This window comes from Emydura macquarii, unplaced genomic scaffold (assembly GCF_026122565.2).
Source record: "Emydura macquarii macquarii isolate MOO-44397 ecotype Brisbane River unplaced genomic scaffold, CSIRO-AGI_Emac_v2 contig_306, whole genome shotgun sequence".
In the NCBI taxonomy this organism is placed as follows: Eukaryota; Metazoa; Chordata; order Testudines; family Chelidae; genus Emydura; species Emydura macquarii.
The window spans coordinates 6,070,407-6,093,701 of record NW_027130443.1 but is presented as its reverse complement, the minus strand read 5'-3'; the positions used below and the strand labels follow the sequence as shown (position 1 = coordinate 6,093,701).

Genomic DNA, 23,295 nt, shown 5'->3' with positions numbered 1-23,295 from the left:
TCAAGAGCCAAAAAAGTAGGCCCCTTCCCCAAAAGAGCACTTCCATTTCAGCCAGAATGAAGCAGTAGGTCTGAATCAGATCTACCATATAACTGTTGCTAGGCCACCAGTCATCTTCCTTTTTAAAGTGAATTCAGTGCTGGAGTGAATGGTGCTGAACTGACAATGCTGGAGAGTGAAGTCCTTGCTCCACCTGACATGTGGGCAGCAGAAGTGATGAATCTGTCCTTGTCTCAGGGGCTATCAACAGTGGGGAGAAAGGAGTTCGGTCTCCATGGCTCTTTGAAGTCTTGGCTTCTGTAATTAGATGGACAAAGGAGATAATGCCAGTTGGAGTGGTGGCTTTAAAACTCTTGTGAGGTAGTTAAATTAGACCCTTATTTTTACAGATGTGGAAGTTCAGAGGTGAAGTGACTGGCCTAAATGCACACAAGCAACTGGTGCAAGGACTAAGCATATAGAACAATAGTGCACTGTTGCCTGCTTTAACCACTAGACAACATATTCTTCTTGTATAATTATGCAATATTCTAATACTGCTGAAGAATCATCCAGTTAGTCATTTGAAGATGCTGTGGAAAGTCAACACTTGTGAATGACTTATTTCCTTCTGTTTTTCCTCACTATGCAGAGAATTGGTTACCTAGCTGCCTCTCAGTGCTTTCATGAGGGGACTGATGTAATTATGCTGACTACCAATCAGATTAGAAAGGTAAGGTGCTAGTTTCAATAGGAAGGAATTCAGACTGTTGTAAAGTGTTTATTGTGTCTGCCCACTTGAAGTCTCAAAACTGTGTAAGATCTCTGCTTCGTATAGAATGTAGGTATGTGAGCAGAGCTGTTATCATTTGGCTCACATTCCAGCCTGATACCTGAGTTTGTCAGGGATTGATCAGAAAATTGACTTCCAATGTCAGATTGTTTGTTTCCCCGTGGTGCTTGGCCCAACTGGCGGGGCTTGTTCAGAATGCGGCATGAACATGAAGACCCTGACCTTACTTGACACTCCCAGTGTCACACATGCCAACGCAAGTGGTTGACGGGTGGGGAGAGTGCTTCAGTGTCTGAAGGGAACTGGGTGAGCACCTATTTACAAATGATCTTGTTTTTTGGATCCATGAAAGACTGCTTAATCCAGCACTGATGGACCCTTGGCCTTCCCTTTCATAATTATACAGAAAACAGGTGAACAGCAGCTGTATTTACATTAAGGCTGTTTGTTCTTGTACTAACCTACTCAAATGTATTTATCTTTTGGTTTGGCATGGCGTTTGTTTTGCCCCTTGTATTCTTTTCAAAATTAATGAAGCTGCATTTTTCCCTATCCAGCTATTGAAAATAGATTAGAAATCTTAAAACAAATGTTAATTTAGTTTGTCTTTAAAATAAACATCCTTTTAATCTAGGACCCTAAATACTTGGACAACTCTTCTATTAGATACCTGTCTGTGCTTAGCTTTGTTATAAATGGCTGAACGTAGTTTTCGCTTGCTTCAGAATAAATCAGCCATGTTGGGATTGTGTTCAATCTCTAATATAAAGAATCATATTTTTAAACTGTGTTGAGGCCTGACAAGAGCCTTTATTTTAATAACTGTATGTTCAGCTTTTTGTTATGCAGAATCCACTATACTGGTATTCTTTAAATCACATTGTTTCAAGGCTGTTCCATTCTTTTTATGGATGTTTTCGTACTAAAAGTGTCTTTGTTTAGGCTATTCTATGCTCCATTGACCTAGTAACTATGTATTTAGTAGAGGGGACCATCACCTCCCCCAAAGCATTAAAACCAAAACAGAATGTAGAGCTTTCACTTTCATTCATTCTAAAGTTTGCTTTCACATTATTGCCAGCCTAATCTTTTTCCTCCACCCTCTGAGAGGTACTAAAATGAAGTGTATATTGCACACTACCCCAAAGTCTGAACTACATGTCTGGAACTCCCAACTCCAACCTGTCATTTGAATGGGAATCTTAAGCATTAAGCTTGTGAGTTCATATGGAAAACTTTATGCGTTTTTATTCATGGTTTTTGTGCACTAATTGCCATAATTTTAAAGAACTGGTCCTGCAATACTGCTCGTTTTCCATGGCCACTTTGTTTTAAAAACCCTTGTCAGAACAAGTTCAGATACAGGCATAATAAAATCTTACAGTCCTCTCAAACTGGAAATATCTAAAAAGAGTGTAAAACATTTAATTAAAAAAATACTGAAAATCAACAGAAAATGTATTCTGCAGTTTAACTGGTATCTGGTATCCTGTCTTTATTGGAAAGATAAACTGTAGTTAATGGGTACTTAGGAGAGAATACTTATTATACTAGTCACGTAGGAAGGTTAATGTAGGGACACTACATTAAACAATGGGCATGAATTCTTGGCCCCACTGAAATCAGTAAGAAAACTCCCACTGATTTCTGTAGGATTAGTATTTCAATCAAGATTTGTAAAGACCCTAAACACTAGCAAAAAGCACATGCAGCTTGTGCCACTACATACTATTATGCTCCAAATATTCTATAGTTTTGTTATGTAGATGATGATATATATTAAGCTAGTGGCTAACCATATCTGAGAGGATGTGTGCTAATGAAGTGATAGTCATCTCAAAAAAATCAGATAATCCCCAAATCCTCCGAAATTAGAATATTTGCTGTGACATTCTGTAGAAAGGAAGCTCTGCTCTGTCTCTGTTTAAACAGGGCAGTTTTAGTCATTTATGTTTGAAATGTTTGTCTTTTACCCTTAGTTTTCTTGGAATAAATCAGAAGTTTTTTAACCCTGTCTTTACTCCTTTAGGATCTGAGTAGCCCTAACCAGTATGATACTGGAGTTGCACTGACTGGTTTGTCCTGTTTTGTTACTCCAGATCTTGCCAGAGACTTGGCAAATGACATCATGACATTGGTGAGTTGATAAAAAGTGAGCAAATCTTTTTTCCATTTGATTATATTTAGATTATTAGATGCATACTATTTCTTGTAAAACTCGAGTGCTATGCCTGAAACTGGTAATTGATTGTTAGGCATTTGTGTTTTGGGAGCTTTACAGCTCCTAATTTGTGTCATCTCTTTGGTAGTTCATGTCTCAAAGTTAACAAACAAATTGTGCACCCAGAGTTCATTTTAGAAGCTTGTCCAAGTGGGACCACAAACTACCAGTAACAAGTAGGTGACACTCCTGAAGTAAGAATCATGCACTGACTTTATTGCTATGTTGGGTCAGGTAGTATAGTCCTCCTTGTCGCTCCTACCACTTCACAATGCTCAGCTTGACTTCTCAGGAGGAAGAGCAGCTTTGAAAGCGTCAGTTGTTCAGCTAGAAGTTAGCGGTCTATTACAGGAATGGGTGGGTGAGGTTCTGTGGCCTGCAATGTGCAGACTAGACGGTCATGATGGTCCCTTATGACTTTAAAGTCTGAGTCTGTAATAGGTGATGTTTCTGAAATAAGATCTGTGCTTTGTCCTCTTTCCACTTTTATGATGTGTGCTTTTTTCAAGTGTTGTCACCACTCTATACTTCAGATGGGTCAGCAGCACTAGGGTGCAGTTGGGTGACCTTGCTCCTTCAGATAGGAGCTGGTAATGGAGATAAGCACTAATACCTATGAGCTGATTGTCACACCAAAGGTGAAGACACTATTTAATGGCGAGACGGAGCAGTCTGGTTAAAGAAGCTTTGATATGTTTAAGACACTGTTTCTTTCCCCCATCTTCTGTTGTGTTAGCTTGATTGCCTCTTCTGTCATCTAACTATGGCAGTGCTTGAGACTGGACGTGCTTCTGTCTTGAAGATCGCTGTTTGATGCTACTTGTTAGGTGGAATGGTAGGAGTAGTTTAGTGCAGCGACTTTAAGAACTAGTGACTGGCAATCTCTTTACCATAGGCAAGTAGGGAGCAGACACTCTACAATGCATTTGGAGTGTGGGAGTCTTGTGGTTGATCCTTGAACCCTGATCTCTTGCAAATCACACATCCTTGGTCAGCCCATAGGGATTGCTTTGAATATTTGTTTTGACTTGCATGACTGACAATGTTTTGCTTTTTATCTTAAAATGATGAGTGCGCTAAAAGAGCAGCTGCATGGAAAGACTGCCCTACAGAACCAATTTTTGTAGGTATTGGTGTGGAGGCATAGATTAACAATGCTATCTTGAAAGAAATCTCTTGGGAATGTGAGCATGTTAAGAGTCTGACCCCAGTTGTTTCACTAACAGATGTCTCATACAAAGCCTTATATCAGGAAGAAGGCAGTGTTAATCATGTACAAAGTGTTTTTGAAGTACCCCGAGTCCCTCCGACCTGCGTTCCCTCGCCTTAAAGAGAAACTGGAAGATCCAGATCCTGGTTAGTGAATTTTAGTAAACTACTTTTATTGAAGGATGAGCCCACTGTAAAGACATTAATTTTTAGCAGTGGAGACAAAGGAAGGTAACTGCAGAATAGGTTACACATTATAAATTATTGCTGTACGTACGAGCAGGCGTCTGAACTGCTTAAAGGGATGTGATCAGATTAAAAACACATTGGTTTTTTTTCAGAGGGGTAGTTGTGTTAGTCTGTATACAGCAAAAACAACGAGAGTTCTGTAGCTCTTTAAAGACTAACAAATTTATGCCTGCAGAAATTAAATTTGTTAGTTTTTAAAGTGCTACAGAACTCTCGTTCTTTTTATTTTTTTTTGTTTTTGTTTTGTTTAAAAAGCCATTTTTACTAGTCTGAAATAATGGATTAAATCTTAATTACATAAAACCATTCTTAGGTTTTGTAGTTCACTTAGCTTGGCTACTGAAAATACAGTAGTCAGCTTCAGTTTTTTGCTTCTCATGCCCTAGCACAAAGTTGTAATGATTGGGTTGTAATATCTGGATATAAAGTAAACATTTAAAAATATTGCATGTAATCTAGCAGAATCTCTTCCATATTTTTTAAAAAACTGAAATTGGGGCCGTGTATTGTAATGTTTTAATGTTAATGCTACAAGACAAAAGATAAAATACTGTGGCTAAATACTTGGCATGTCTCATAGCTAGTGCAGCTAGGAAACTGAGGCATAGAGAACTTCAATAACTCTTACAGTTGCTGGACATAAATATTCACATTTCTGTAGCCAATCAGTCTTCCCAAAATTTACATAGGATGCTTATTTTCCCGACTGAATTGAAATGCTGTGTATTCATTTTGAGAGTTCCACCTGGGACTCAAGCCTGTGACTTTCAATTGATGTGTTTAAAGAGGGAGAATTTAAATAAATTCACTGGACTGAATTAGTTAGGGTAAGGTAAGATCTGCTTCCAGCTATAGATGCATGAAAGAATCAATCTAATGTTAAAAGGTAACCTGCAAAGAGGAAGAAAATTGGGCTTGTGCTCTTTTTGGTGTTCGATGATAGATAAACCATTAAAGGTTCTTCAAAACATTGCTTGCCTATGTTTTCCATTAGGAAACCATGTTCTGTCTAGATTGCAAAGGCTATGATCAAGAACCAAGAAAGTGGGAGTTGGAACAAATGAAAAGGAATTTTTAGTCACTGTGTACAATTCTGTCACATATAACACCTATTTAACTTAAAAGCCTAATGGATGCTTTGAGGAAAGGAAGCTTTTTGTCAAACATTTGAGGGGTGAGGATTAATGGTGATACATGCTCTGTACCTGCCCACCCCTTGAACAAATCCTCCAACAGAAACAAGGAAGGACCAGAGCTAACATTCCTGGTACTTCTAAGGTAGAAAACATATACAGAGGGGGAAGAAAAACTTCTGGGACCTTTATATCGTAAAGCAGCCAAAAAGGGCACAAGCCTGGTTTTTTAAAATCATTTGCAGGTCCCTTTTGAAATGCCGGAATATAACTTCTTCCATGGAGTAACTCTTTGGAAAGGAGGATAAGCAATAATTCCAGCCCTGTACTAGTCTAATCTTTGGCTGCTCTTGTTCTGTTTGTTTTGAGTATGAACATCAAGCTACATTTGAGTTGTTTATTGGATCCCTTTTCTCCCACTTTTGTTTCTCAGGTGTCCAGTCTGCTGCAGTAAATGTTATTTGTGAGCTGGCCAGACGCAATCCCAAGAACTACCTTTCCCTTGCGCCGCTTTTTTTTAAGTTGATGACATCTTCAACCAATAATTGGGTCCTCATTAAAATTATAAAATTGGCAAGTATTCCGGTTCTTCTGTGTAGCTCATTAACAGTACTTTGGATGTGAAAATAAAGCTATTGCTTAGAGGCATAATTACTAGTAAATCCAAAGGACAAGGAAAAGAAACAGACATCTGTTATAATGGGTGGGAACATAACAACCAACAGGAGACAAAACCTCTTTTAATCTTGTTTTGTTGTGTTGTGACACACAAATGATAGTGCTGTTTTACCCTGCCAAAAGCTAGGTATTAAAAGAACTTCCCTTCCTCCTTTTCTTTTCAAATAGTTTGGTGCTCTTACTCCATTAGAACCTAGACTGGGAAAGAAATTGATTGAGCCACTTACCAATCTCATACATAGGTAAGTCTGAAATTATTTTTTTTCTCCTCCTCAATTCTTCAGCTCCTACTACTAGATGGGTGAGCAGTTACTCTGTTAGCATGACTGGAGTCTGCATAGATTTATTGCATCTGGAAATTTTGGCTCCAGACATCAAAAGTTAAAATTATGTCATTGGAGCAACCCTAATATAAAATATCCTTTTAAAATCTCTTGTGAATATGTGATTGGCAATTGTAAGGAACCTGAGAAAGACCATCTAATCCAATCCCCTGCGCTGAGCCTAGAAAGATGTCTAAATTTATACAAATTTGGCTACAAATTGGAATAAGTCCAGAGGAGAGCAACAAAAATGATTAAAGGTCAAGAAAACACAGCCTACAAGGAAAGATTGAAAAAAATTGGGTTTGCTTAGTCTGGAGAAGAGAAGACTGAAGGAGGCATAAGTCTTCAAGTAAGTTAAAGGGTGGTATAAAGAGGAAGGTGATAAACTGTTCTCCTTATCCATTGAGGATAGAGCAAGAACTAATGGGCTTAAATTTCAGCATGGGAGATTTAGGTTAGATATTAGGAAGACTTTGGAACTGTAAGGAAGTTAAGCACTGGAACAAATTGTCTAGGGAGGTTGTGGAATCTCCATCACCAGAAGTTTTTAAGAACAGGTTATACAAACACCTGTCAGGAGTGGTCTAGATAATATTTAGTCCTGCTTCAGTTCAGGGAACTGGACAAGATGACCTATTGAGGTCCCTTCCAGTCCTGAATTTCTATGATTCTATGAACCCCTGAACTAGGAAAAAATGCATCTTTTCAGTTAAGGCTCACAATAGTCATGACAAGATTGATTATTAATATTGAAGAGAAAAGGAAGTGAGCTGTGTGTGAGCAAGTTTTTAATCAAACATGTACAGTATCTTCTGTAATAGTGCAGTGAGTGGTGCCTGAGCAAACCACATTTTGTCCTTCCATTTAACATTCTTTTGAGACTACTCCATGGTGGAAGCTTAATTTTGTATTTAACAAGACAGTTAAATGTTAAAGGCCCAATGATTGTGTATAATATTACATAAAGATAACAATATAACTTGTACTGGGAGCTGGTCAAATGGCTCAAAATTGTACAGAGACCCATATTTCACCCTACTGAGACTGGGAAGTGTAGCCTACACCTGTTATGTCTACAATGCGTCCCAGAGAGATTCTTCCCTCAGGGATGTAGGGGGAAAGGCAGATGACACTGCTGCCACCACCCTCCCTCATGGGTTCTACACAATGAGCTTTAGTTTTCTGAGAGCTCTATAGAAGTTTCCAGGTGACAGGGATGCTCTGAAACTGTCCATTGCTTGGTCAGTAATTGCCTGCTTTTTGGGTTGTGGTGGCTTCCTTCATGTGGTCCTTCTATAGCCACCAAAGGAGGAGGCTGCAATTGCTGTCAGTGTCTGCCTCAAATGGATGCTGTCACTGAGGGTTCTGTATCAGTCTACATGTACCAAGGGCTTATTTAATCTCCCAGATTTTATAGATGCTGTGGAATGCATTTACATCAAATTCCTCCGTCATTTACTAAGGATGCCCCTATTGTAGAGGTTTCAGTTGAGCTCTATGGTAAATCACATACACGTTTGTAGTATCCAGAATAGCATATACCAAAAGTTAAATTGAATTAATTGACAGTCACGTTAACTGAAGTTAAGTCACCAGAACATTCAGACCCAAAGTGTTGGAACTCAAATATTTCTCGGTAGCTAATTCACCTGCAATCATTGACTTGAGTGTGGCTGGTAACTTTAATTTAAAGGACTGCCTCAGTTTCCATAATTCATATTGCTAGAAGAGAAGCCCATTTGTTACTAAGTATAGGACTAAGGAAAGAAAAGTATCTGCTGTAACCCGTCTCTCTCTCGAACAGCCAGCGGGCTTGCATCCAAATACCTAAAGAGGGTTCAGTTCATTGCAGCACTCGCAAAAATACAAATTTAGTACTTCTTCGGGAAAAGCAGCGAGATGGACAGTATGTATATCTACACCCCCTCTCCTTCCCACCTCCTCATCCTGCTCCTGCAATAGTTATTCATTTAATTATTTGTGAGGACTTTTAACTTGAAGTCTGGTTGGTTTCCATCATACTAGTCATGATGTTCCTGATCCAGTGTCATCTAATGCATAAGGCAAGAAACCTGCTAACAGCATAGACAATAAAATTATTATCCTGGACCTGAGTATACTTGGTTTTTAGATCCTATGTGCTGAGACACTTTTGTAGTGTCATTTGTGACTGCTACATCAGGAATTAAGTAATTAAGGAATTGGTAGCTCATTAGCTGGATCATCCTTCTGGGTTCTCCTATCACTGTCACACTCACTGACTGACAAGTCACTTCACCTCTGAGCCTCACTTTCCACCATGTGTAAATGAGGACACCAGCTGTGTAAAGTGTTTTTGGAGACCCTTTGCTGGAGATAGCATGCTACATGCAAAGTATTTAGGACAGGCAGAAGTTTTGGGTGGGGACCCACGTAGAGATACGTTTGGGGAAAATGATTATTAAAGAAGCAGACGTCTGTCTAGTAGAGGTGAGTAATAGGGAAAATCCAGTAAATTTACAAAAGGGTCAGTTGCTTGAGCAGTATTTAATTGTCTTGACACAGATGCTGGGATTTTGGGATTCTTCACCTACACCTTGTTCCCCATGGATTAGTGGTTTTAAGGATAGGATTGAATTATCTTCGGTCAGTTCTGAGCCAAGTTTGGGTCAGTGCTCTGTACTTGATGCTGAGATCTTGAGTTTTTGCTCCCCCCCAACCATTCAAATGATGGTACTATTGCTTCCTTGTTTTCCAGAAAAAAAATGGTGTAAAGTAGAACCTTTTTGATATCTCAGGTGTCAGGGATATGGATTGAGTTGCTTACCACCCCCACAAATTTCACTACGTTCGATGGAGATTGGGTACTGAATGTTTTGAAGAATGAGAATTATTTTTTCTAGTTCAAAAATATATGGCAGAGGGGAAAGGTTGATAATTTTCTGCATAATTAAAGGTGTTAACTAGATCCATGTTGTTGTTGAGAACACTTCATAATGTGATATTTTTGTTCTTTATCTAAAATGCTTGATTTGTTTCTTCCCTGTAGCACCTCAGCCATGTCTCTTCTGTATGAATGTGTGAACACAGTGATAGCAGGTGAGAACTGAAACTCATAACCTAGAAAAAGAGCATGATTAACTTTGGCAGCAGTTAAATAACATAAGCTATAAAATCCTTTTTTACCTACAATCTCAATTAACTTTATAACCAAATTAAATCACTTAATGAACTTTAAGCAGCATGTTTCACTATATAATTGAACCTGAAATCCTCTGCTGTCAATATATAGGGGATAAACTATAACAAAATGTAAACCAAACTTACTAAAGTTAAAAGCAAACATAACCTCGCTAGCAATAATAAAATAATATACAAACTCTTTTGAATTAATGTTAGTTTTGTACATCATTAGAAGCAAGGAATCTCAGAAATAAGATTGGTGCTGTCTCTAAAACTCATCAGGTGCTGACTTAAGAGTATTTCTGTTTCTATGGTTGGTTTCACAACCTCACTGCTTAAAATCTCGGGCTTTTATTCCCTGGTATCTTCATTGAGAACATTATTTCAGTTTCAGCAAATCCCAAAGTGAAGGTGCTGTTCTGTAACACATGAGAGCTAAGCCAGACGTATTAACTTTTATCTTATTTATGCTTTGTTGTGCTGAATAAATGTAATTTTAGTGCTTGTATGTTTCAGTTTTGATCTCTTTATCCTCTGGGATGCCCAATCATAGCGCCAGCATTCAGGTACAGCACTTCTCTTAATGTTTTTGTTCTGCCATGTTATATCTATTTAGTCTGAAAACTGGGGGGAATGAAATACTCCAGATATTTAAAGTAGGAGCCTGCTGATCGGACAGCCTTGCTTACACGGGCTTATTGTCGGGTTCATTTCTCAGATAGGTTCCTAAACATCCTTTCCTCTAAAACTCAGCTTTCGCCTACTCTTTTCACTCCCTTTTGCCTTCCCTTCTCTCTAAGGTGTGTGGGGCAGGGAAAGTCAGGTGCCTAAGAATAAGATTCACTTTGGGAGGCTTTGCTACTGCTTTTGATCATTTGCCACTCAGAGTACAATAACTGGAGCTCCATGTTCTCTTCATCTTATGATCCTTTAATGTAGCAATACTGTCTTGCCAGTGGTCACCAATCCTGGTAGCACTGCTTTGTCATGAATTAGCACCCACCCTAATATAGCAAATAATCTCCATTAAGAGAATATTTTAAGTAGTAGTCTTCTCAAAGCTCATGTTAATTCTGAATTGCATTTTTTTCCAGCTCTGTGTTCAGAAGTTAAGAATACTAATTGAAGATTCTGACCAAAACTGTAAGTGTTTCGTGTCTTCCTAGAGGCTTCAGTGACCAACCTGATGGGGCTAAGTGGCAGTGATATTAAAATCAATGAACAGTTTCTAGTAAACAACTTGTTCAGTATTATAGAATACCCTGTGTTGTGTGAATTGGTACTTGTGTACTAAAGAATTTCGTAGTTTGATTTTTCACTATTCATAAATATCATGTACAACTAGCTGTTTTTTAAGTAGATGAATAATAGTGCCATTTATGATACATTAATCTAAAACCAAAAAAGAATTCTCTCTCCATCCCCTGGATTTTCCCTTTCATGGATCTTCTAGTGAGGAAGCACATCAAAGAAATGTTAGGTATTCCATAGACTACTGGTAAAATACAAGACCGCCAGACTTGTTAGTGCTGGGAAATGCATTGGCATAAGTTACTTTTAGCCAAAATCTTTTAAATCCTTTTTAATGTAGAATCTTTTCCAAGCCTCTGTAGCGAGAACTATAAATGTCTTCCTCACTTTCAGAAGTGAACAGCCCCTTTTCAGTATAGTAATTCTGTTTGGACTGGCTCTAACACTGTGGCAGAACAAACCCTGTCACTGAGCACTTGTGGTACCATCTCAGGCAGCTGTCTGCATTTCATCCAGTACCAACATTGGTACAAGCAGTGCATATGATCTGGTGCTGACCTGGCAGTGCAGATGCTCCTGGCACCATAGTAATTTTCAGTACAGAGTGATCTTTCTGTGACCATGCAGCCTGACTGTATCTTATTATCCACAGTTGTTAGTTCCCTTTATGGTACCAGCCACCAGTGCTGTTATGCCAGGCATCTCTTCAGCTCTGGTCCTGGGGGAACGGTTACTTATTTCGCAGTAACTGTGGTTCTTCAAGATGTGTTTTCCACATGGATTTCATTACCTACCCTCCTCTTCTGCTGCTATAGAACCCTGTGTCTTCTGGAGTTTGTATTGATGAAGGAATGGAGGACCTGCTTTGCCTTTTCTGCCCTTGAGGATGGTGATGAGGGCATCTAGGTGCAAACACTCAACTGACACTGCTGGCCAAAATAATTGTGCATGCATGGAGTGTATGCACACATTTCAAAGAACCACAGTTACTGCTACTCTTTATTGATGATGAAACATGAATGGTTGTGACTTGATTAAGAGTATACACATGGGTGGCAAAGCAAGAAATAGAAGCCAACTCTGAACTTTTCATTCTCTGATAAATTTGATGGAGGGAGCACATTTATTTCAAACAGTATATTTGGGATTTGAGGTTAGATGGGAAAGTCAGCCCATATTAAAATCCCATGTGCTTGTAAGAAACAGTACAGTGTTAATATATTTTGGAAAGTTTTATTTTGTGTTTTTTTCCCCCCACAGTGAAGTACCTGGGTTTGTTAGCAATGTCCAAAATCCTGAAAACTCATCCTAAATCAGTTCAGTCCCACAAGGATCTCATTCTCCAATGTTTGGATGACAAGGATGAATCCATCCGACTAAGAGCTTTAGATCTCCTATATGGCATGGTATGTTTAGATGTATTTCTCTCCTCTTAGTTAGCATTTAAAAAAGAAAATCCCTGGGGTGAGATTCTCACCCTCACTTTGGCCCCTTTATGCTGGTTAAAGGGCTGGCATGACATAAAGGGATTTTAAAAGCCTTTGCTCCAGCTGGGGAAAGATTCCACTGACCACAGGCACTGTAGAAGATGGACATAAGGCTGCTTTCTGAGGACCTCTTACAAACCCTGGCATAGGTACCATACCTCTGTGTTGAGGGTGAGGGCCATAGCATACAGTGCTCTGGAAATTCCAGGCACTGCTACTGTCTGTAATATAGCGTGCAACAACTCGAACAAGATCCCAGGGGTGCCTGAATTACACTGGAGCTGTGGAGGAGCCTAAAATCAGGACACCAATTTGCCTTTAGGCCACCTTAGCATGTCATGCCCCCTTCTTGTCCATCTTCTGCCCTCCGGTGCAACACAGAATCTCACCCCAGGTGCTTGTGCCTCTTTGTTCCTGTGTATATGTGTGTTGTGTGATTTGTTCAAGGAATTTTTAACAACGCTGCATAGACTAAAGAAATACAGCTTTATGGAGATAATCTTGTAGATTTTTGAAGGCACTGTGGTACGACCTTGGTGTTTGAAGTGCCTTTCATCCAAAAAGCTCTGAAAGTGCTCTATAAAAAATCATTCATGTGGCGTGGACCATGGCAGACTTCATCGCCAAATATCACAGCATTTTACTAGTGGAAGTAAAGAATATTGTGTCCCATTTAAAGTAGTGTTCTGGTTGTTTCACAGTTGGGCAGAGAGTATCTAACCAAGTTATAATTGCCTGGGTGTCTTGACAAGAGGTCAAGATGTCTTTTTATATATTCAAAAGACAGCCCCTCCAGCAATGCTGCCTAGCAGTCTGCTGGAACACTGACTCAGAAGAGAGAGTGCCGTGAACTGAGTCAACAGCACTTCTGCAATACCTACATTTCCTTCAAAGTCTCCCATTTATAACCTGATCAAGCCTGAGATGTGCTGCTGCTGTAGTGTGAGGTGGTATGACTGCAGACATTGGTGGTCACAGACTTGCACTAAACTCCCTACTGATTGCTACGTCAGGACATTAGGCTCCCAGAACAAGTTAAAGTGCAATTATGCTCTAAGTAATTTATAAAGTTAGCATTGTTTTTTGGGTGGGAGGGGTGTGTTAATAAGTCTATTAAATTTGCTCATTTTACAAGTGTAAAATGGTCTTTTCAAGTAGTCGGCGTGGCAAACTACAACCGGGAGCTGAAAATTCAGCTGCATTCCTAGTAGGTTTCTGTGTCATTGCCAGTAATACTAACATTGGCTCTGGGTTGCTAATAGGAGTGAAAAGTAATAGCCAGATTTCCATTCAGTTATGACTCTGGATACACACATGGCGCAGATCTGTTAAAAAAGCAGCACCATATTTACATAGTCACACTTCTGACTATAATGCATTTTAAGGCATGGAAATCAGAATGAACAATCTTGAGAAAATATTGAAAATTAAAAAGGTTCTCAAAGTTTATAGGGCTAGCCTCAGACTTAAAATGTGGTTTATGATACCAGTAATGTATCACCATAGTATCTTTGCAGTTATGGACTGAAAATTATTTTCCTCTAGTGGTCATGGTCTTACCAAGTTCAGTCCTGGGCACATGCACATAAACCTCTGCTAGATCAGGTGCCCAATGGCAGGTACTCTGGCCATTAGACTGGAACAAATGCTATCAAAACCTGCCCCAACAAACAAATTCAGTCCCTGGTTTCAGCTAAATTGTACAGAAGTCCAGAGTGAGAGATTTTATTAGTGTCTCCCTGTGTTCTTAATACCTGTCTCACCCATAGACAGATACAGGCACATCTAAGGATCTACTACTTTCCTCAGCTTTTATGAAATGGGAAAGATCTTGTAGCAAGTCTGCATTGCGTGTCTGTGGCTCATGTCTCATTTAACTCTTAAAACAGGTATCCAAAAAGAACTTGATGGAGATAGTGAAGAAACTGATGATTCATGTGGACAAAGCGGAAGGGACAACGTACAGAGATGAGTTGCTGACAAAAATCATAGACATATGTAGCCAATCCAACTACCAGTACATCACAAACTTTGAATGGTCAGTGCTTTTGCATGTAGACTTTGAAATAAGTAATGAGGGCATCACCTGTTTACCTGCTATTAAGATTATATCACTTTCACCTCCTGTAGGTACATAAGCATCCTGGTGGAACTGACCCGATTGGAAGGTACTCGGCACGGTCACCTTATAGCAGCTCAGATGCTGGATGTAGCTATCAGGGTTAAAGCCATTCGTAAGTTTGCTGTTTCCCAGATGGCTATGCTCCTGGACAATGCCCATCTGATAGCCAGCAACACCCAGAGGAATGGCATCTGTGAGGTGCTTTATGCTGCTGCCTGGATATGTGGGGAGTTCTCGGAGTAAGTGCAAAGGGAAAGTTTTATCATTTTTGAAAGGCGAAAAGCAGAATGTTTGCAGATGGAGTCTCCTGTCACTCGAAAGTGAGGGTGTCTTGGGTGATGGAAGCTCAGAACGTGCACTATAGAGCTAACAAAGCAGTATTTCAAAGTGACCACTGCTTTTCCCAAACAAATGCAGCTGTTTCTACCCAAGATAACTACTACATTTGAAAAGCTGTTGGAATAGTCCATGTCTCTTACATCTATGTCCCTGCCTGCCGAGGAAGTTAGGGATGGATATGGGTAAAAGTGACATAGCAGAGCCAGCATTCACAGTCTCTGGGAAATAAGGTGTTAACTCAGTAAACTTTGGTCAGCATAAGAGGTAATAGAGAACATATTTTCCTGTTCAGTTTGATAACTTTCTGCACTTGACAGCATTTTATGTATATCTTCCCCTGTAGTCAAACAGCTTCTCCTTTTTATGCAGGTCTTCCACACAGCAGTAGGAAGAGACTCATGTTAAATAGTAATATGTAACTTTGAACTCACAAAAACTTAGAGTGTGAGAGCTGGATTATTTTTTTGCTTATGCATCAATAACATCACTTACTAAGTCCCATTCTGTTTAATAATTGTGCACAGGTACAACCAGATCTTTGTTACTGGTGACGTACAAGATGGAAAGAACATAGCTTGACTTTTGGATCCTAGACTGAGGTTGCAGAGCAGACATTTATTTTAAAAAAAACCCAGAACTTGTAAATTGAGCGCACTTTCTAATAGAGATCACTGAGATGGAAACCTAAAATGCCACTTCTACAGAGTTGAACTATAAGTATTATTGCTTACATAAGATGATTACTGTAACCTGAGACTGTAAAAATATTGCAGGTCACAAGCATTTGTGGACTTTATATATCACTGTCCTTTATTTTTTCTTGCACTTACCTCCAAAAATGTGGGCCCATAGTACAAATTAAAACAATACTGGATTAAACCAGACCACTAGCCAGTCAAAACAAGCAAAGACAAGGGGTAGTTAATGAAAAGGGAACCTCTTATGTCACCTACCAGATTGACAGGAATAGATTTCTTATGCATACTTATACTTTCCTCAGAATCTACAATTTCATTTAAAATAGAGGGTGAAATCTGGGTCCCATGGAAGTCTGCCAAAATTCCCATTGACTTTAAATGGGGCCAGAATTTCACCCAAAGGCCTTCAATTCATCCAGCCCTTCTGGTTATGAAAGTAGTCATGAGAGTTTGAAACAAAAATACTGCTTTCTGGCTGGGATCAGAGTTAGGCCAATGCTGAGTTCTGTTGAAAATCTTCTAATGTCTAAATAGTTTGTGTAGATTTATGTGAAACTTGGTGATGTCGAACTTCTTAAATTGACTCTGTTCTGTTTCTGCCTTCATCTGCATCTGTTCAATGTCTTTCAGACACCTTGAGGAATTAAACCAGACCTTAGAAGCAATGCTGAAGCCTAAAGTTACCACTCTACCAGGCCACATCCAGGCAGTGTATGTCCAGAACATGGTAAAGCTTTATGCGTCCATCCTACAACAGAAAGAGCAATCTGGAGAGAAGGAAGCAGCCCAGGAAATTACCCAGCTGATGATCGACCGTTTGCCTCAGTTTGTACAGAGTGCAGATTTAGAAGTACAAGAGAGGGTAAAGGAACAAAACTATTTTTGGTTTTGTCAAAATGATCTTTAAAACACTACTATTGGTTTAATTTGTAATAGTGGATTATAATCCTGCATGGATCATGCATGTATTTTATATAAAATGCCTGTCGTGCAAGGATCTATGCTTGCATTATGTACCTTGCACACCTCAGTGATGCAGGTATGTAAAACATTCTTATTTTATACATGTGGAAACTGAGACACAGGGAGATTGAGTGACTTGCCCAAGATGGCGCACACAGCAAGACTGTAGCAGAGTCCAAATCTGACTCCCAATCCTGTGCTTTAACTATTTGACCAAACTCAGTCTGTATAAATAGTAGTCTGCAGTAGTGTGGTAACAGTGTTGGACCCAGTATAATGAGAGACAAGGTAGAAGAAGTAATATCTTTTATTGGACCAACTTCTGTTGGTGGAAGGTACAAGCTTTCAAGACCTAAGGAAGAGTTCTGTGTAGCTCAGAAGCTTGTACCTTCCAACAGAAGCTTGTACCTTCCAACAGAAGTTGGGTCCAATAAAAGATATATAAATATATAGGCAGATACATCTCAAACCAATCCTGCAAAGATCTAAATCTATAAATTTGCATATTGAACAGCCTCAATCTCTGTGATTTCACACTATTCCACACTTATCATCCTATCTGAGCATCTTTGGAGTACGACTCTTCCTAGGAGGCAGTTCAAAATGATATGAGGTGACTCTTGCAAATGTTGAATTAGTGTGTGATCCAGAAAAAATCACTACAAATTCTGAAGTGGTTTGTCAATCAGTGTTCTAAAATAACTCTCTCACCCCCAGCGGAAATAAAAAATTGGTATTGGGGTGGAAGGAGTGGAGTGAAAGGCCATTGCCCACAGTGTATAGAAGGAGTAGAGGGCATAGAGTATAAATTAAAGATAGCAAGTGAAAATTATGTGCATAATGAAATGTGACTTCAAAAAAATCCTCTGACTTTTATAACCAATGCAATCAGTTTTGCCAACTAAGCCATGAAATTACAGTAAGGGAAGAACAGGCAGTGTAGAAAAAAATTCCTCTGAGGCAGTCATCTGTAAAACCCTGCAGATTTGTCCAGTGTGGTTTTTAATACAAAGCCATCTTTTTATGAGAAGGCACACGTGGATTTGTATTTAATGAGGAGACAGCATGCCTCTGTATTAAGACCAGGGACTGAGTCATGAAACGAGCTCTGTTCTTGCTGTCTGGCCTTGGACGGGTTAAATAACTTGCCCGTACTGTTATTTGTAAATGGGGACAATACTTAGCCATCGTTGGGAAGTGCTGTGTGATCCCTTGATGAAAGGTGTAGTAAAGCTGCTCATTTCAAATCAATGGAGTGACACCAGCACAAAATCAGAATAATGTAGAGGTTAATCAGACCTGAGTTTTTTAAAGAGTCCTTATTTTGCCGTTAGTTAGTTACATGCTCAGAAAATCTAAATAAATAATGTGTAAACAAGGCAATCAGTGTGATTTTTTTTTTCTGAGAATAGCTTCCTTTAATAACATCCATTAAAATGGATATCATAGCTAACTGGCTTTCCCTGTGTCCCGGACCATTTTCTAGTTGAAAAAATTATGCAAGATACTTTGCACTTGAGAATGGCCACCTGCTTTGGATTTTGAGTGTTTACTTCTTTCTTACATTTGAGAATGTGTTCAGGAGAAGCAATAAATGCTCACCATCTTGGTACACCACCCCATTGTGAGGACTCTAAATGGCAACAGGTTCAGTACTCCGTGACCTGCACAGCAAGAGTTGATTCTGACGTGTGTGGTGTTAAAGAATACATTTAGGTATCAACAATATAGTGTATGTATATGATTGGGAGCGCCTTTAGGAGCTTCTGAAAATCCCACCCATAATGCATTTCACCGTAGCATCTGAGTATTTTATAAGGGTGGATAATCACTGTCCCAGTTACAGATGGAGAAAACGAGGCACAATTTGGGTTGTATGCCCACAGTCACATAGTGAGACAGTGGGAGAGCTGGGAAAGGAGTCCTGACTCCCAGATGCCTGTTCTCCAGGAGCCCATGGTGCCTCCCATAATCCTCCACTGCCAGTGTCTGTAGCTTCAAGGATGTCTGTCCAATTACAAAATGATATATCTTACTGCAGCTGTTTACTCTGTTTTCTGGTTCAATCACTGTCACTGCATTGACACGAGTTCTTAAACCATTTTTTGTATATGGTTTTTCAGGCTTCCTGCATCTTGCAGCTGATTAAATACATTCAGAAGCTACAAATAAAAGAGGTGCCTGTAGCCGACGAAGTGATAGCCCTGTTTGCAGGAGAACTGAACCCGGTAGCTCCTAAAGCACAGAAAAAAGTCCCAGTTCCAGAAGGGTAAGATTTTCCCCTCTACAGTCTTTAGATTGTAAGCACTTAGACAAGGAGAGTATTGGCTTCCTACATGTCTGCACAGTGCTTAGCACACTGTTAAATAATCTGAATAATAAAGCTAACTCTGAATGGCTAGAAACACTACACATGGTTGTGCATATGGACAAAGAGTCCTAAGCTAGATGTTGTACGTAAATATAATTGTTGCAATTCTTGCCAGTTTGGACCTTGATGCTTGGATCAATGAGCCTCCATCAGATAGTGAATCTGAAGATGAAAAACCCAAAACAATTTTCCATGATGAGGACCAAAGGCATTCAAGACATAAACAGCCAGAGATTGATGAGGAAGAATTGGCCAGGGTAAGTGAACATGAAAATACAGTTTATTTAAAAAAAACAACAACAATATAGTGGTATATCCAACATCATTAGAGAAGTTGGAAATGTTGCATAGCTGCTTAACACAGGTGGGAGCTATCCTTTCTCCCCACTCGGCGACAGCTTATAAAGTGAGTAAGGATAGAACTCCTTGCATTCTAATTGCTTAAAGAATCATTTCAAACTGCTCCAGAGCCTGTATGCAAATCATACTTACTATAATGTTGTCTTGATCCATACTGTTTTTCTCTTTCGAGCTGAGAGCAAAGTGTTTTTCAGACCAGATTTTGCAAAGCACTCAGCAACCAATGTGCAGAGCATTTCTGAAAATCTGGCTGCTTGCTTTGGTGCCTGAATGGGAGCTGAGATCTCTTGCGAGCTTGGCCCCAGTTGGGAGTGCTAAGCTCTTCTGAAAAATCTGACCAGTAAGCTCTGTAGTATATATTGTACTGACCTCTGCCAAGAAGATGGACAGATTTTTTCTTTAAAAAAGGGGGGGGGGGGGAAGAAATCTTTAAAGAAAGTGACTGGTCACTTAACCCAGTAGAGTGACTCCACTGAAATAAAAGTGTGGGTTTTATTTCCTGTAGATGCACAGCTCTCCTCATGGTGGGAAGCATGCAATTTGTAGTTGAGTTTGAGGTTTGCAGCTTTGTGCAGAATCTGTTAGAGGTGGGCATGATAAACATTTGCATCTCTGTGCTGGGTTTTGTTACCTATGTTTTTCACAAAAATTATATGTGCATTTGTATGTACATGTACTTTTGTTACACCACCCATCCTTACAGAGTGTGCTATTTGTACCACAGGAAGAAGCAGGGATTAAATAGGAGTCAAAGTCAAAGTGCCTCCTCTGAAACCTGTCCAGAATTTACCAATTCTTACCAATTCCTATTTGCAATGCAGCTGAGAACTGTAATGCCAATAACTTCCTGCTTCTGGCATTTTTCCATTTTGAACAAGAATTTACTTGTTTGGTTGGAATAATTCCCTTTTCCAACCACAACTGCAAAATAGGAATAGAAGCAACCAAACTGACATTAAAACTTTACTGCCTTCAGGAAGTTTACATGTCTCCTAGCATAGAAGCCAAAGAATAGAGCAGAGCACGGGTATTTTTAGATAGGGAACGCTATCAGCTATTTTCCAGTATCTGTTGCAGCTACAAAACTTGAGAAATAGATAGCTTTAGACCCCAGTTATTTTCCCAGGACCTTTTGAGAGCTGTGTGCAGTGCTGTCAGTATGCAGCAAGAACACACTTTGTAATGTCTGGAAATAAAGCAGAGAAAAATCTTCAAATTTATAACTGCAAATACTTTTTTTTAGCGCCGAGAAGCTCGGAAACAGGAACAAGCAAATAATCCATTTTATATTAAAAGTTCTCCTTCCCCACAGAAGGTAAGTCTAGCTTATTAAAAAATTCTCTCGCTGTCTGTGTATATAACAGTACAAGGGCCCTCAGACTTTCGTAGATGCATCTTGATAGACTGTTTTATGGATCCCTTCCCTCTCTTTGGAAACACTCCAACCACTTCCTCTCCCCCATTTGTGTTCTCTTAACAGCTTAACATCATTGTGGCAGCTGCAACAATTGCTTCCATGGCCGAGGCTATGCCGCCATCAGATCGACTTATCTGGATCAACTGAGCGGTCAGTGAAGACCCGCTCAGTCGATCCAGAGGTCGACACTGTTAATCCACCCCCTCAAGTGGTGTAGCGCTGCGTCGACGGGAACTCGGTTCCTGTCAGCGCAGTGCAGTGAAGACAGTGGGCAGAAGAGAAGCACAGCAGTTGACAGGACTTACGCAAGTTTTCTGCGTCGTTTGCGTAACTCCCATTGACTGCCACCGAATCGCCGGGGTAAGTGTAGACCAAGCCAGAGTATCATAAGGACAATATTTAATGTCTGATGATCTTTAATGCAGAATTTTTAGATTACCATCATCTTTTGGTCTCCAGATCTGAGCCTCCCATCTACCTGGTGCCCTCCCTTGTTCCCTTCCTTGCACAACTGTTATTTGCTCCTCTCTCCCTCCTCTTCTCTCATGCTTCACTATGGTTTGGTTCCCTTCTCCCCTGCTCTGAGCATGCTTCCCTGCCCACTTGATCCTTTACTACTACTGCTTTTGGGCATACTGCCCAAATGCCATGTCCCCTTCTCTTCTGAATCACTTTACTCTCCTGCCTGTAGTTCTGATTCTTGAGGGCATTTCCAATTTGTTGCTCTAATGTAGCGCCGGCCTTTAATCTAGAGGCAGCTGGGACTGACTCCTCCTCCTTGTCCCCAGCTGCTATTTATAGGCCTACTTTGTGTTGAAGAGCCAGGAAACCTCTAGAATCAGCTGACAGGAGTCGGCACAGTGTGACCAGCCAGCTTTCCATGAATCCCCAATAGGCATGCAGTTTGAGAACTACGGTAGCAGTATTTGCTGCTGTTCCTTCTAAACAGAATTTGAGAATAATTTCACTAACTTCTTAAGTAAAGCCTAGAATTTAGAATCTGGCTTGGACTCTAAGAACAGCAAGTAAAAGTGGAATAAATAGCTGCAAAGAACACAAAATAAAACAAGTCAGGTGAATCCACTGGCTTGGTAATTTAGATACGTTTTCCTTTGTAGATCAGGGTAATCAATTTTATCCAAACTCCTTTCCTCCCTCCCTCGCCCCCTTGAATTCCTGTTTAGAAATTCTTGGTCATTCTGTTTGAAATCAATAGAAAAATGCAATAAATACACTTGGCAGCATGGCAGGCATGCAGATTGCCAGAAATTGAGCTTAGTGAGCAGCAGAGGAAGTATGAGGTAGCTGGATGCATCTGGTGTGGTCAACAGCAGTGAACGCAGTAGATGGGCTGACCTGAATGCACAATGTGTCTGTTTTCTGGACCAAAAAGCATCAAAAGAGCATTAATTAAATTGATTTGCTGCCTCTCCCTTCTTTTATTCTCTTCTTTCTTTCCCCCACTTCTCCCCGGGCTGGGGCTTTCCATTGTCCAATTTCCTGGGTCCTGGACCTCAGCATTTACTTCTGAGGTGGTAAGCAATAGAAACCTCCTCATGTGATTTTTTTTCCCTCAGTCATTTTAGTGCTTTTCTTAGATGTAAAAAACTAAAACAATCGGATTACATATGCACCTTTTGCTACTTGATTAACACCAACGAGCCAAATAGATTTTCAGGAGGTCTCATTTAATCTGCCCTTTGAAATGTTCACTTCACAGGTTAAACTGTTATATCTATTTACTATTTCTATATAATGGAGACATTTTCAAATGTTTCTTAGGAAGATACTCAGAATGTAACAAATCAGAATTGATTTCTTGCTTCGTTGAACATTAGCATATGTTCATGTGCCTAATCGAGCTTTGAAATGAGAGGGACAATAATGTAATATGTTCTCCTGTTGTAGAGTCAATACTAATGCATTGAATCTTCAATTTTCCCAGCGATACCAAGATGCTCCAGGTGTGGAGCATATACCCGTGGTTCAGATTGACCTTTCTGTTCCCTTAAAAGTTCCAGGTAAGCTCATTGACCCAAACCACTTTCAAAGTGGAGGTGAAGAATTTAATTAATTCAATAATAAAAGAGTAGTAACTTCTTCTCCGTTCTAGAGAATAGTCTTGCATGTTGAGTTCCTACATTGCCTGTCATTTGAGTGTGCTGAAAGCTACAGCCATTAAACTTAGAACCATAATTTTTGGTATCATGTTCTATGTAAAGGCCAGCTTTCCTTTAAGTGTTGAGTTCAGACAAATAATAAAATAACCCTACAGTTAGGTATAATACACAGGCTGACTGCATAATATGAGAACAAACCAATATTCTGTCAGGAAACAGCTATTTTCAGGATGTCCAAGCTCTGCAGTTTAACAACTGAGGCAAAAGGCTGTGATCAGAGCTGATGAGTTGGAGATAAAGGCTTGTGGTACACTGCCAGCAGATTTTGGTGGTAGTCGACGGGAGATACACAAGCTACATAGAGTAGCTTGCGCATCTCCCGTCAACTTCCTAACTTCTACTTACCGCGGTGTCCTT

General features: G+C 39.8%; 1 protein-coding gene across 2 annotated transcripts in view; it reads left to right on the top strand.

Moving 5' to 3' along the window:
• The window catches only part of AP3D1 (adaptor related protein complex 3 subunit delta 1), a 62,533-nt gene that overhangs the window by 23,803 nt on the left and 15,435 nt on the right, over positions 1–23,295 (top strand). For both annotated transcript variants that reach the window (XM_067557740.1, XM_067557730.1), the window contains exons 4-19: positions 632–712; positions 2,802–2,909; positions 4,220–4,349; positions 6,018–6,157; positions 6,431–6,504; positions 9,617–9,666; positions 10,267–10,316; positions 10,845–10,893; positions 12,262–12,407; positions 14,378–14,526; positions 14,619–14,849; positions 16,278–16,509; positions 18,734–18,879; positions 19,097–19,238; positions 20,585–20,656; positions 22,704–22,779. In XM_067557740.1, coding sequence (XP_067413841.1) covers positions 632–712; positions 2,802–2,909; positions 4,220–4,349; positions 6,018–6,157; positions 6,431–6,504; positions 9,617–9,666; positions 10,267–10,316; positions 10,845–10,893; positions 12,262–12,407; positions 14,378–14,526; positions 14,619–14,849; positions 16,278–16,509; positions 18,734–18,879; positions 19,097–19,238; positions 20,585–20,656; positions 22,704–22,779 — 1,876 coding nt within the window. The remainder of the gene's footprint in view (positions 1–631; positions 713–2,801; positions 2,910–4,219; positions 4,350–6,017; positions 6,158–6,430; positions 6,505–9,616; positions 9,667–10,266; positions 10,317–10,844; positions 10,894–12,261; positions 12,408–14,377; positions 14,527–14,618; positions 14,850–16,277; positions 16,510–18,733; positions 18,880–19,096; positions 19,239–20,584; positions 20,657–22,703; positions 22,780–23,295) is intronic.